This window comes from Mirounga angustirostris, unplaced genomic scaffold (genome assembly GCF_029215605.1).
Source record: "Mirounga angustirostris isolate CCGP_5_RB_7025 unplaced genomic scaffold, mMirAng1.0.hap1 SCAF_3, whole genome shotgun sequence".
In the NCBI taxonomy this organism is placed as follows: Eukaryota; Metazoa; Chordata; class Mammalia; order Carnivora; family Phocidae; genus Mirounga; species Mirounga angustirostris.
Window position 1 is genome coordinate 156,680,270 of NW_026991711.1, and position 14,474 is coordinate 156,694,743.

Here is a 14,474-nt window from a genome sequence, read left to right on the forward strand (position 1 = left end):
GTTGGCATACCCTAAGGGGGAAAACGTGTTTAAATTACATTTTAATGCATTAAAAACTGACCCTTAGTAATTCCAAGTTTTATTGTTCCTCTTCCGAACAGATTGCTGTTTCTCTAATGGTGTACCAGGTGGGGGTTTTGTTTTTGTTTAGGAATGCGATAGAAAAAATTGTAATTTTAAACCTTAGAATGATATACAGCTCAGGGAAGTTCACTCTTCCCTGAGAGGTGTGCAGAAATTGAAACCATCTGAGAAAATAGAAAACCTTGGTCTTTCGTTGCATGTTTGTTCTGGAGTGTGGTAATGGATGAAATTGCCTGAATTATTACTACTGTTTCTTCTGTTTTTGCTAAACTTGTGTAGCTCAATTTAAGTAAGTTACAATATTACTCTGTTGTATTCTTTCTACTTTCTCCCCACTCTTTTAGTAAGGAACTATATAAGAATTTGAGTAATAATTTATAAGAAAACTTGTATAAAAACATATAAAGGGGAAATAAGATTGGGGATAATCTAGAATGGTGGATAATCCAAACTCTCTTCTTGACATTAAGCAAGGTGTTCTAATTTAAAGGAAGTAACATTTTGATAAATGAATTTACCCATATTATTCAGACTCAGCTCAGAAAGGCTATGGTGCTATCCGCCTTTTCCTTTCCTCTCATGTACATTTAAGGGATAAATAGAATTTCAAAATAAGATTTTCATAATGTTCTAAATTGTTCAGGGAAAATTGAACATTCACTATGTAGATTTATACATGTGTATACATGCATTATTTAAGGCAAAAATAAAGAATATTAAAATACATATTTGTTTTTAAAAATCTCCATGGTTTATGTTAGCAGATTTTAACATAATTATAGCATTGGAACACATTAACAGCTTTGGCAGTTACATCACATTCATTGTGCTAATGATATCCTTTGTCAGCAGAAAGGAAAGGATATTGATTTATCAAAAGATGAATAGATTTGCTTGTTTGGTGTAAATCCCAACTGTATTCCTTTGATCTCTTTTTCAAATGTTTATACAGGTTCTTACTGAGAAAGGTGGAGAAAAAGGGAGAAAAATAGGCAGATACCTTTGAGAAATTGTAACCTAAGATAAGACTAGGACAAAGATAGATTTTAAATGAAATAATTCATCTTGATACAAGATCATTCAATAGAGATCATTTATACTGCTATATATTAGCAATGAACAATTGGAAATTAAAATTTTTTAAAAGTACTTTTATAATAACACCAAAGAACCTGAAATGCTTTGGTTTAAATCTTAACAAAATATACATAGAATCTGTATGCTGAAAATTACAAATCAGCACAAAAGAAATCAAAGGAGACTTGAGTGTGAAAAGTGTATACCAGGTTTATGGATCAGAAGACTCAATACCTTTAAGATGCTAATTTTCCCTATAGTTTAAGTGCATTCCTAATCAGAATACCAGCAGGCTTTTTCAAATGAGCTTTTTCAAAATTTTATATGGAAAGGGAAAGGAACTTGGATAGCCAGAAGAATTTTGAAAAAGGACAGCAAAATTGACTTTATGACTTGCTATAAAGCCACAGTAATTGAAACAATTTATATTGGTGAAAAAATAGACACATAAATCAGTGGAACAAAGGAGAGTTCTCATATATATGGCAACTTATGTTCAACGAGGTACAAAGGAAATTCCATGTCAAAATGATAGTTTTTCCAACAAATGTTGCTGCAGTAATTGGATATCTAGCGGCAAAAAAAAAGCCCAAAAAAACAACTCTCACAGTAGGCACAGATTAACTAAAAATAGATCATTGATTTAAATAAAAAAAAATTTTTTTAAGAGAGAAAAAGTGTGCGGGGGTGAGGAGAGAGGGCGGAGGGAGAAAGAGAATCCCAAGTAGGCTCCGTGCTTAGCGTGCCTGATCTCATGACCCCGAGATCATAACCCTAGCCGAAATCAAGAGTTGGTCACTTTAACCAACCCAACTACCTAGGCGCCCCATTAATAAAAATTTAAAAATACATGTTTCCCCTGGTATCCAAAAGTAGTGTTCCTATTGAAACCTTTTGTAAGCTGAAATGGCTTAAAGCTAAGAAACTCTTACTATTAATTTATATGGAGAAGTTCTTGAGCATTCCCGGACTCAAAAAATAACCTCTCTTAGGCTTTTTGATACCTTAGGATACATCTTGCTGATGGATGCACAAACTAGAGAAAAAGCATAGATGGTCACAAAGTTCAGAGCTATGTAGGCTTGCTGCTGAGATGCTGAGTCTGTTTCCTGGGCAAGGAGCTGGGTGGTGCCACTCTGGCTGCTCAGGGTGCACGCTGCCTCTGTAGTGACTCACTGCAAAACAAAGGCTAGTTTCACGTTTTGCCTTTTTCATAAAAGCGAAAATCCTCTCCGGATTCTTTTTTTTTTGGTTAGGGAAAACAGGTCTTTTCTAGGGAAAAGTAGGTCTTTAATAAAAGTGAAGTGACTGGAATGTGAACTTTGGAAAAGTGAGGGTTACCTCTATAAGACTTATAGAAGAAAACATAGGAGAAAATCTTTGTGTTATGGGTTAGGCAAGTTATTCTTAGACACAGCACCAAAAGCATGATCCATTAAGGAAAAAGGTAATAAAATGGACTTCATAAAGATTAAAAAGTCTACACAAAAGAGACCTTTATTAAAAGAATGAAAAGACAAGGTAAGGACTGTGAAGAAATATTTGGAAAATATTCCAAAAGACAAAACACTTTTAGGGAAAGATGTAAGGAGAGTAGTATTACATGGAAACTGGAGAATGGCAATCTAGAAGCCATTGACAGATAACCTTCTAGCACTAATTTTTCTTTAACATCTTCCTATCTGTTATAAATTAGGACCTTGTAACCATAAGAGTTAAGGAAGAAAAGATCATGTACTATTAGTCATGTACGATTAAGATCCTCTTTTTTTAGAGTTCGTTTATGTACGTATGTGTAAGTAATCTCTACACCCAGCATGGGGCTCAAACTAGATCAAGAGTCACGTGCTCTTCCAGCTGAGCCAGCCAGGTGCCCCTAAGATGGCTTTTTAAGGGAAAGAAATGCCCCCATATTCTACATAATAACTTTCACTGCTAAGTGTTCAATGATTGGATGTTTCTACATTTAGTAACTAAAACAAAAAAGTTTGTTACAATTAGTTGAAATACTGATTTTGACCCTTTAGCTTTAAGACAATTATTTCTAGCAGTATTTGTTTTTCTAGTAAAGTTTCTGAGCAATATTTAACCCTTTTTTAATTTTTTTTTTTTGAGATTTTTATTTATTTGAGAGAGAGAGATTGAGAGAACAAGTGGGAGGAGGGGCAGAGGGAGCAGACTCCCTGCGGAGCAAGGAGCCCATCGCGGAACTCGATCCCAGGACCCTGGGATCATGACCTGAGCCAAAGGCGGAAGCTTAACCGACTGAGCCACCCAGGCACCCCTTAACCCTTTTTTTTCTAGTGGTCCAACTATAGACACATGAATGAGAAAGTCTCTAATTTTACATTTTTAGGATTTTTAGAATTAAGTTTTAATTTTTTTCTGGAAAAAATAAAACATAAATGTAAAAAGCGTACAGTATATTTAAAGAGTCTGTTTTTTCTTAGGCCATTTCCCTTTGGAAATAGGGCAGAGATCAGAGAGGAGAGCTTTAATTGTTGCTCACAGAAAGAGCAGTGACCAAGTCTTTTTTTCTATTATGTTTCTGATTTTTTTAAAAAAAATTTTACATTTCACATTCTACAGAATATTGACCTTTTTGATGTACAGTTCAATTTTAACGTGTATAGATTTCTGTAAGCCGCCACTGCTAGCAGGATCCAGAACAGTTCCATCATCCCAACAGTTCCCTTCCTGCAGTCCCCTTGTAGTCACACCCCTTTCCCACCCCTGCTTCAGGCAACCTTGCCATGTTCTTCATCACTACAGTTTTATCTTTTTGAGATATCATATAAATGGAATCATATATACCTTTCAGACTTTGAGCATCATGCCTGTGAGAGTCACTCAAATTTTGCACATATTAGGTTTAATTTAATGAATAAATTTTTATAAAATATCAGTTATTAAAGGCATATCTTTTAATATCAATTCTTAATTTTGTTTATTTTTTTCCCTAAATTTGTACATAAAATCCTGTGGTTATAAAACTCTCACATTGTGTCTTTACTGCAGGTGATTTTGCGGTTCTTCTAAAAGCGGGCATGACCGTGAAGCAAGCAATCGTCTACAACCTCCTCTCTGCCATGATGGCTTACATAGGCATGCTGATAGGCACAGCGGTCGGTCAGTACGCCAATAACATCACACTTTGGATCTTTGCAATCACTGCAGGCATGTTCCTTTACGTAGCCTTGGTGGATATGGTAAGATGTTTTATATTTTTGTTAATACCTGTAAATAGAATGCACCTTCCAAAAAGGGAAGGAATCTTTGGATGTAGTTTGAGAGACTATTTTTTTATTTTATTTATTTATTTTTTTAAAAGACTTTATTTATTTATTTGAGAGAGAGAGAAAGCACATGAGAGGGGGAAGGGTCAGAGAGAGAAGGAGGCTCCCCGCCGAGCAGGGTGCCCGATGCGGGACTCGATCCCGGGACTCCAGGATCATGACCTGAGCCGAAGGCAATGGCTCAACCAACTGAGCCACCCAGGCGCCCTGAGAGACTATTTTAAAAAATATGTGCCCCATTTTAAAACATGATATCCTAAATAGCCTATTAGAGAAGGACAATTAAGTGGGAGAAGGACAATTGGAAATCAGTTGAGGTGCTGAGAATTTTTGACTAAAGGATATTACTATTCAAAGTAATCCAGTATTTAGAGATAATTATCATACTATGAAGATTTTGTAATATTAGGGTGTAAGTATTTTGTTGTGGTTAATAAAGTAATTCTTTGAGCTTGTTTTATGGCATACAAGAAATACTATAGCTCTTAGGTAAGCCAGTCTTCTGCAGAAAATGGTGCATATTCCTAGGGATTTATGTAATTTTCCTTATTTCTAACTTTAAAGTTAACAAATCTAAACACTAGCAAATAGTTTTATTTTATTTTTACCTTAATATCTTAAGTATGTTAGGCAGTGTATTTGCAGAACTAGTAGTTTCATTACTTTTTAACTTAGATACTATGTTCACTTTTCTTTCTGGTAGGATTTGTTAGTCTTATTTCAAAATTATGTAACCTAAATTTTTTTTTTTTTTGTAACCTAAATTTTTAATCACAGAATTACTGCCTACTTACAATAGTTTAGAAAATATCATTAAAAAATAAAAACTATTTACATTCTGTACCTAGAGTTGGCCATTTCCTTGTTTTTTCTTAGACTCTAACACCTCATTTCCTGTCCCCGTGCTCAGCTGATGACCTTTTTTCCTATTTCATGGAGAATACTGAAGCCATCAAGACAACTTCCCAGGGGTTCCCATCACCGTTTCTATTCCTCTCCTTGTATCTGTCCATTTACCCTCTTTCCTATTACAGTGAAGAAATCTGTGTTCCTCACTGAGTCCAACTCCTTAAAGCCATGTCCTGGAACTTGTCCCCTTTCACTAACTTCCTAAAATTCTCCCCTTTCTTCTGTCGCTCATTTTTCTCTCTCTGCTGGATCATTTCTTTGAACATATAAACCTCCTGTACGTCTCACTTAAAAAAGTAGGAGAGGGGCTTTCTTGAACTCCAGTTTCCATTTTAGTCCTCAATCACCGTTTTCTTTCTTGTATAGCAAATTACCCTTTCTTATTTTCTAATTCTCTTCTTTCTTGAGTCTGGCCTCATCAGGTATTCTCCCTCACTGCTCTGCCAGAGTGCTTTGGCCAAATCTGCCACTGACCATGACGTTGCTGAGTCCATGGTCATTTACCCCGTCCATCTTCATTTCACTGGCAGCAGCATTTGGCAGTAGCCTAGTCTCTTCTCTTTGAAATGCTTTCGTGTCTTTTGGCCTCTATGCCACCAGTGTTTGCTGGCTTTCTCACCTTTCTTTCTTGGTTTGTTTTCTGGTTCTCTCCTTCTCCCTTACCTATAAATGTTGGTGAAAGCCCTCTAGGTAATCTCATTTAGTCTCATGACTTTAAATATTTAATGGCTGATAATTCCTACATTTACATCTTTAGCCCAGACCTTTTCCTTAACTCCAGGTCAGTCTGCTTCCTGCTTCCCTGAGTGTCTGAAAGGAATTACAAGCTGAGTATGTTTAGAGCCTAGCTCTTGAGATTGCCAGTCTTAACTCGTTGGACCAGCAACTCCTGTAGGATTCTCTGTCTTATAAATGAAGATTCCATTCTTCTAGTTGCTCAGATCCAAACCCTGATTATTATTCCTCTTTGACTCAACTCTCTCTGTCCCCGCCACCTCTGGCTCATTATAAGTCCTGGGAGGGCTCCACCCCTAACCACCTCTCTTGCCACCATCTTCTCTTAACTTTCTCCCCGCTTCTGTTGTTGCCCTGTCCACAAAATTGAGTCAACAGTCATGCCACTTGGGTGCTTCAAACTCTTCAGTGGCTCCTTGTGAATTTCCTCTCCCTCCCCTTAGCCCTCCCTAATTTCTCTCTTTACCTCATCTCCCCCTTTCCCCCCCGGAGGCACACACTGCCTCAGGGGCCTGGCCCTTGCTGGTCACTCCATGTGGAATATTTTCCTGCAGACGTTCTCCTGGCTAGCTCCCTCTCTCCTCGTGAGGCTTCCCCTTCTAAAATTTCAACTTCTACCCCAACATTTTACATCTTCTATCCCTACTTCATTTTTTTTTCTCCTTTGCACTTGGATCTTGATCTATTAATAACACACTAAACATTTTACTTATTTATTGAGCTCATTGTGTGCCCCACATGGATGTCCGTTCTGGGAGGGCAAGCTTTTCTGGTAGTATTTCATTTACTACTAGAGAAGTAATTTACAATTAGTTGAATGAAAAATAAATGAGCTAATTTTTTTTTTTTTAAGATTTTTATTTATTTATTTGAGAGAGAGAGACTGAGAGAGAGAGCACATGAGAGGGGGTAGGGTCGGGAGGGTCAGAGGGAGAAGTAGACTCCCCGCCGAGCAGGGAGCCCGATGCGGGACTCGATCCCGGGACTCCAGGATCATGACCTGAGCCGAAGGCAGTCGCCCAACCAACTGAGCCACCCAGGCGCCCCTAAATGAGCTAATTTTTATGTTAGGAAGCTAAAGATGTAAAAAGAACAAAGGTAATCTGTACAGTAAGGATTAATAGTCTAATGAAGAAGAAAAGTAGCCATTAATTAGAATTCTTTTGATAACGGGTTACGATAGAGTGGTGCACCATGTTTGTGGAACTATGGAGAGGGGCTGGCTAAAAAATGGGGGAAATAAATTAGGGAAATTTTTCTGGAATGGGAGATCTGAGCTGAGTTGTAAAAACTATAGAAGAGTTTATTAGAAGCAAGAGGAAAGGGCATATGAGAAAGCAGAGTAATGAATAGCATCATTCCTTTAACTAGTGAGTCTGTTCCTGGAACTATATCCTGAGAAAATAACCTAACATGAGTATTGCTAAGAAAACAAGCAAGCAAACAAAAGTAAAGCTGTATTAAAGTATTTTTACAGTAGCATTTATAATGTTATAATTACATTGGAAACACCCTAGATATCCAAGAAGAAAAACTACCCACGTATATTTTAGGATTTTAATGGCACTGAAATTATTTTTTTTCTCATATTAAATGGAAAAAATGGATTAAGAAATTACATCCATAGTCATCAGGTAGATGTTGGCCAGATCATGACAGTCACACAAAGTGTAGTGCTATAAAAAATGAGAATTTATCTTGTAAATTTTGAGGAGCCATTACAAGGTTTAACCAACAATGACATGCTCATATTTTTGTTTTAGAAAGACCACTTTGACTATAGAGAGGAGTTGTTCATTCATTTACAGTCATTCATATGATAGCAACAGTATCAGAAGTTTTAGTTTGAGATATCTTTAGGACATCCAGGTGGAAGTATCCACCTGGTTTTAAGGGCTTTGCATAGCAACTATTTTATTAACCAGCTTGGAAGCACTGTTGCATTTTAACAGGTATGATCATACCAGTAGGTACGGCTGGCTCTTCGCTGTGGTTACGATCAACAAATACGGGTGTGGGCATTCAGGATAGAATTGAATGGAGGAAGGCATAGTGCCTCTTCTGGCTGGTATGTACATATATCTAGAGGGGGTATATCTGTGAAACATCCTGTATGTGTTATTTATGCTTCAGTGTTAAGGAAAGCCAGATTTAAAAGTTTTTGTCATAATGAAAACTTGAGGAAAGGAGAAAAGATAAAATAGTCTTCTTACTAGAACCACAGGTAGGAGGTTGCCAGGTTTAGTTTTAATCCATTAACCAGAGGTTAGCAAACTTTCTGTAAAGGGACAGATAGTACATACTTAGGCTTTGTAGCCCATGTAGTCTCTATCACAGTCAGTCAGCTCTGCTGTCTATAGTCCTTTCTGTCACAATTACTTAACTCTGCTTGAAAGAACAGGAGCCTGCATTAGCCGTTATGTATTACTGCCATAGACTTTGGAACAAAATAGATGGCAGCATGAAGTGGTTCTTAAATAGGACCCTCAGGAGATTGTTAAATGTACTGTAACGAATGTCAGAATATGGTAGTTGGATTAGTTGTACTCATTATTTAATAATGAACAATAGTGTTTTCTCCTAGGCAGGCGTTATGTTCTTAATACTACACTTTTCCCCTCTGAACCGAAAGGCACCAAGATATTGTTTGGAGTAAAGCTTAGTGTCTAAGAGAGTAGCATATCAGTGTCATCTTTTTGATGATTGCAAGCTTGAAAATTGCAATACACAGGAAACAAGAAAATGAAACGTGGAAGTAGCAGTTCTTTCACAATTTTGATTAGATATGGGTGGAAAGACTTTATGCTTTTAATAATGCACGTTCATTTCTTTAACAAATCTTATTTACTTAAATTAAGACTTAAGTTTTACACTTTGAACTCTGCATTATTCTTAAATGTAATAGTATATGCTTATGCTTTAGAAATTGAACTATAAACTTCAAAGAACTGTGCTTTTAAAGGTGTTGGAAACATGCAGGTTTTTGAAATTGTATCACGATTAAGAGAGAGAGGACCCTGTAAAGGCAGGGTGCACCACTTGGTGGTGGTCCGGCTGGATAGCTTTGAGAGACTATTTTCTCTATTACTGCAAGGAAAAAAACAGCTCAGGGGCATAGAGACAACCAATTAGGAATCGTCTGTAAATGTCTGTCCTTGCTCTCATGTGCAGCTGGATATGAGAATTTTAAATGGAAAGGGTAAAGAAATGAAAAGTCTTGAATTAGGTATCCCCCCAAAGAATCTTATGTTCTCAGCGCTTTTAAGATCAGTAAATGTGGTGGTCTTTCCTGGAGAGTTTTATTGGCAATAATAAATTGTCTTATACTTCAACATAAAGCAAATAATAAGGTCAGTGGACGGTAACTTTAGAAAATGGCTAATGCATATATTTGCATTTGTTCAGGGTTTAGAAGGGAACAGATTTAGTACTTACTACATAGCTAGAGCATAAACCTTGTCAACGTTTGGATGAAATATGTGTTATGGTTAGCATTATGTTGAATAGAATAATTTTATTTGTAGTTATGCTTTATTCATTAAAGTAGAAGAATGTAAAAAAAATTAAGCAGAGTATTATACAAAATTGCTTGTAAGTATCTGTTTTTTTTTTTTTTTTTCCCAGCTTCCAGAAATGTTGCATGGTGATGGTGACAATGAAGAACATGGCTTTTGTCCAGTGGGGCAATTCATTCTTCAGAATTTAGGATTGCTGTTTGGATTTGCCATTATGCTGGTGATTGCCCTCTATGAAGACAAAATTGTGTTTGACCTCCAGTTTTAACCATTCCCAGTAATCATTGTGGATTACGAGAATGATACCATGCAGCCTTGCATCTGTTCCTAGTACTGTATGCACATTGCTCAAAGAAAAGTCAATGGCTTGCACTACTTACAAGTTCCATAGATTTGAGCCTAACCACAAAAGACTGGTGCTCAGTACTGCTTTTCCCTGTGTGAAGGGGTCTTTTAAAAATATAAAGCTTGTGATAAAGGAGAAAACGGGACTCCATGAACCAATGTTGATATAGGTTTGATTAAGACTTTTAAAAAAATAATCATATAAAACACTAAAGTAGTCTCTTTGGTAGTAGAAACTTCTGTGGCTATGCAGAAATAGAAATTGAACCAAAAAATCATTTAAACTTTAAAAATATTTTAAATGGACTTCGGGCAGACTTTTCTTTGTGCTGAAAATGAATTGTAGTGTCCTTTAATTCAGTTACATATATACCTAAGGTAATGGGGATCAACTTGATACAGTTTTGAAACTGCATAAAATAGGCTGTAGGAACTAGAGGAGAACTCAGGCTGCATTAGTGTATGAATTTAGCATTGGGAAAAGCCCTTATTCTTGAATCTAGAGTTACTATTTTTGTATATATCGGCATAGTGTTTAAACTTGCAGCCTAAACTACTGAACTTTGTGATTGTATGTTTGTGTGAGCTTCAGTTTAATGAAAGATTCATAATGGTTCTTTGTATTAATATTATACTTGGTGTTTGGGTGTTTTTTCTTTCAAACTTCAATTTTGTTTTTGTTTCTTGGGATTTTTGGAGGGGGTAGGGAGTTGGAGCATGTGGTAAAATGTTTTTTTTTTTTTGTTAAAAGTGTGACCCTCTAGGAAATATCAGAAAAAAGAAGAACCCAAACATGGTCGAAATATTCAGCTTTCCTATTTTAACAGTACTAACCAGTTATTTGGGAAATTTAAGTTCTAAATGTATGCATTGCTTTACCAGTTTGGTTTTGGAACCTAGAGCACGTGCTGTGACTGGCAGGAAGGTAAGGCAGAAAACCCAAGTTTACCATGTCCATAATCTCTACATGTCAATTAAAATGGCTATAAGGATAATCTCCATCGATACCATGGCTATCATGGTACCAAGTGACTTGGAAGATACACTTAAATAATGCAGATGAAATCACTTGATCATTCTGTGCCAAGATATGCTATTGGTGCCTGATAGGGACTAGTCTCTTAGAGGTGCCCTGTTCTAGCATAATTGAGTGATTTGTGAGAAGTGCAAACCATGTTTATCCTGAATTTTGACCTAATAATTTGTAGTACTAGTCATATTGCATGTAGCTTTCTGTTTACGTCTTGTGCCACATGGTCTTCATTTATGCCCGGTAAAGTGTATCTGAACTATGTGCAGGCAGCTTTGTTTTAATCCGCTTGGCTACCAATGCAGCTGCTTTAAAAATCTTACTGCTCAAATATTTAAGAGCCAAACTCCTTCCATTCCATTTAAAGTGTTTGCATTTAGCCCTCCTTCTCTCCTCAGCAACTTTCCTCTTCATGAACTTTAAAAAAATAAAACTTTGAGAGTAGCACATGTATCCAGGTAGTAAGAGTCTTGCCAGTGTTTCTTCTTTATGCTGTAAGCAAGGAAGCTGAGGTGTTCTTTTCTTAATTTATGCCTGAATTTGAAAAATCACTTCTGGCTTTCTCCATGGCCTCCTGTAATAAGTAGGCGTTTTCTACATAAAATATTTTCAGCATTGGGCACTGAATTAGCACAGTCCTCATCTCATTGCTTGGCCCTTCAAGCAACCTAGCTACAAGGTGCTGATATTTTATTTAGTACTGCCAACTTCAAGTGATTAAAATATCTTGCTTTCTGAACCAAGATATATTTCTAGTTCCTTTTTGCATTTTTATACCCAAGGAGGATTCTGCATTCCAGCATTAAATCTGCTTAATTTTAAAACTTTTTTGAAAAGCAACAGTTGGAATATATTCCCAGTCTTAAAGGTCTGGTTTAAAGCAAACAAGTTCTGCTGAAGTATATGAAGTTTTATATTCTCTAAAAAAGTGGTATTACCTTCATCTGCTAGATTTTTTTAACCTATTAAGAGGGCTGTAACAGTTGCTGCTAGTATTTTGTTAGGGTTCCACCAGTATTTAGTTTCCACATCATTCTAGTGTATAGTTTCAAGTCTTACTAGACAATCTGAATTCCACTACATTTCTGTTTGGCTCCAACATTCCATTTAGCTTGACCAGTCTAATTTAACTTGTGTTTGTTGGAGGTCATTCATGTTACTTGTACAATGCTGTCACTGTGTGACATCCATACGAATTTTGGTGTATATCACATTGCATTCAATCAGCTGTGATTATGCGTAGAAATACTATAGTAACTAGATGCAGTGTGAATTTTTTCCATTAACAGTAAGTCAGTGGCTTAAAGATGATTATGGTCCTGCAAGGTGATACTTGCTAAAATATCTAAACTTTTTTGTTGTTGTTGTAACTGAATCATTTTTTAAAAATTTATAAAGCTGGAAATGATCAAATGCTGTTTTTTTCATTGTCAACAGTGGTGTGTCATTTTATGTATGTTCCTAATGCTTATGGAACTCTCCCAAAATAAAGTTATTCAAAAAGAGCAAATACACCAGTGTGTTTTCTTTAGTCTTTATTTCAGAACATTTCCTTACACTGAAGTAGGCGTCATTTTAAAAATATAGGTTGCATTTGCACATAAATTTATAATTAAGTACAGCTTTAAGTGAAATTGACTTAAACCAAATTGTTTATATTTTCTTCCCAGCCATCTAACAAGAAATAGGAACAGGGAAATTGTGTCTTCGAATTACGAATTAAGTTGACATAATAACGCTACACCCCGTCCAATCCAGTGCTCCATGGGTTGATCAGAGGGAAGAGTCATGGCAATAACAAAATTTGTAGAATGACCAGTGGTGGATAATGTTCCTCTCCGCTCACTTGTCTTATACAATGGAGCAACATAACTTGGTCGTTCTGGTATATCTACCCTCTTACAGGGCTTTAGCCACATCTGGAAGAAAGTGCATAAAAGTTTTTTTAAGTCAAGAGTGTTATATTTACATTTGAACCTAATAGGATATGTTCACTTCTATGTCTGCAAATTTTTGTGGCCCAAATAGATTTTATTTTTGTTAGCAGTACTGCCATTGTTCAAAACATTTAATTTGTATTAGCACTTTTTTAAAATTGAAGTATAATTGTTATATTAGTTTCAGGTGTACAACATAATGATTCAACAATTCTGTACATCACTCAGTGCTCATCAAGTAAGTAAACTCCCCAAATGTCACTAAATAATGTTATTACAATCTTACTATATATATCCCCTATATTGTACTTTTCATCTCTGTACTCATTTATTATATAATGGAACTTTGTATATCTTAATCCCCTTTATCTATTTCATCCACCCTCCCCTCGATCTCCCACTTCCCCTCTAGCAACCACCAATTTGCTCTCTGTATTTAAGAGTCTGGGGGTTTTTTTGTCTCCATTTCTTCATTTGTTTTATTTCTTAAGATTCCACATGAGCGAAATCATATGGTATTTGTCTTTCTCTTCTTTCACTTACCATTATACCCTTTAGGTCTATCCATGTTGTTGTAAATGGCAAGATCTCATTCTTTTTTATGGCTGAAAAATATTCTATAGAATATTATGTATATACATTGATATACACCTACATATAATATTTTATATATAGCCACATCTTTATCCACTCATCTGTTGATAGACTCTTGGTATGCTTCCATATCTTGACTGTTGTTTCCGTTTATCTTACCCAGTAATGGAATTACTGGATCATACAGTATTTCTATTTTTAATTTTTTGAGGAACCTCCATGCTGTTTTTTCCACAGTGGCTGCAGTAGTTTGCATTTCCACCAGCAGTGCACAAGGGTTCCTTTTTCTCCACTTGTCTTTTTAATTCTATCAATTCTGGCAGGTGTCAGGTGGTAACTCATTGTGGTTTTCATTTGCATTTCCCTGATGATTAGTGATGAAGAGCATCATTTCATGTTTGTGTTTACCATCTGTAGCTGGTCTTTGGAAAACTGTCTATTCAGGTCTTCTGCCTATTTTTTAATTAATTGTTCTTTTGCTCTTGAGTTAAATGTTTTTTATGTATTTTGGATATTAACCCCTTATTGGATAGAATCATTTGCAAATATCTTCCCCCATTCAGGAGATTGCCTTTTTCTTTTGTTAATGGTTTCCTTCACTACGCAAAAGCTTTTTATTTTAATGTAGTCCCAGTAGCTTATTTTTGCTTTCCTTGCCTTAGGTGACCTATCTAGAAAAATGTTGCTAAAGCCAATGCTGAAGAGATTACTGCCTATGTTTTCTTCTATTTTATGGTTTCAGGTCCCATATTTTGGTCTTTAATCCATTTTGAATTTATTTTTGTGTATGGTGTAAAAAAATGGTCCAGTTTCATTCTTTTGCATGTAGCTGTCCCATTTTCCCAGCACCTTTTGCTGAAGAGACTGTCTTTTACCCCATTGTATATTCTTGCCTCCTTCACTGTAGATTAATTAGTCATATAAGTATGGGATTATATCTGCATTGATCTGT

At 36.0% G+C, this 14,474-nt stretch overlaps 2 protein-coding genes across 4 annotated transcripts in view; one reads left to right on the forward strand and one right to left on the reverse strand.

Annotated features, from left to right (window-relative positions):
* SLC39A10 (solute carrier family 39 member 10) overlaps positions 1-10,062 on the forward strand; it is a 65,523-nt gene extending 55,461 nt beyond the window's left edge. For 2 of the 3 annotated variants that reach the window (XM_064586843.1, XM_045868319.3), the window contains 2 exons: positions 4,180-4,370; positions 9,726-10,062. In XM_064586843.1, coding sequence (XP_064442913.1) covers positions 4,180-4,370; positions 9,726-9,884 — 350 coding nt within the window. In that variant the 3' untranslated portion in view covers positions 9,885-10,062. Of the gene's footprint in view, positions 1-4,179; positions 4,371-8,053; positions 8,170-9,725 lie in introns of all 3 variants that reach the window. The other variant, XR_010410255.1, reaches the window with a different exon arrangement.
* A 2,641-nt stretch (positions 10,063-12,703) lies between these two features.
* The window catches only part of DNAH7 (dynein axonemal heavy chain 7), a 243,274-nt gene continuing 241,503 nt past the window's right edge, over positions 12,704-14,474 (reverse strand). The window contains exon 63 of the mRNA XM_064585828.1: positions 12,704-12,910. Within this exon, the coding sequence (XP_064441898.1) occupies positions 12,704-12,910 (207 nt within the window). The remainder of the gene's footprint in view (positions 12,911-14,474) is intronic.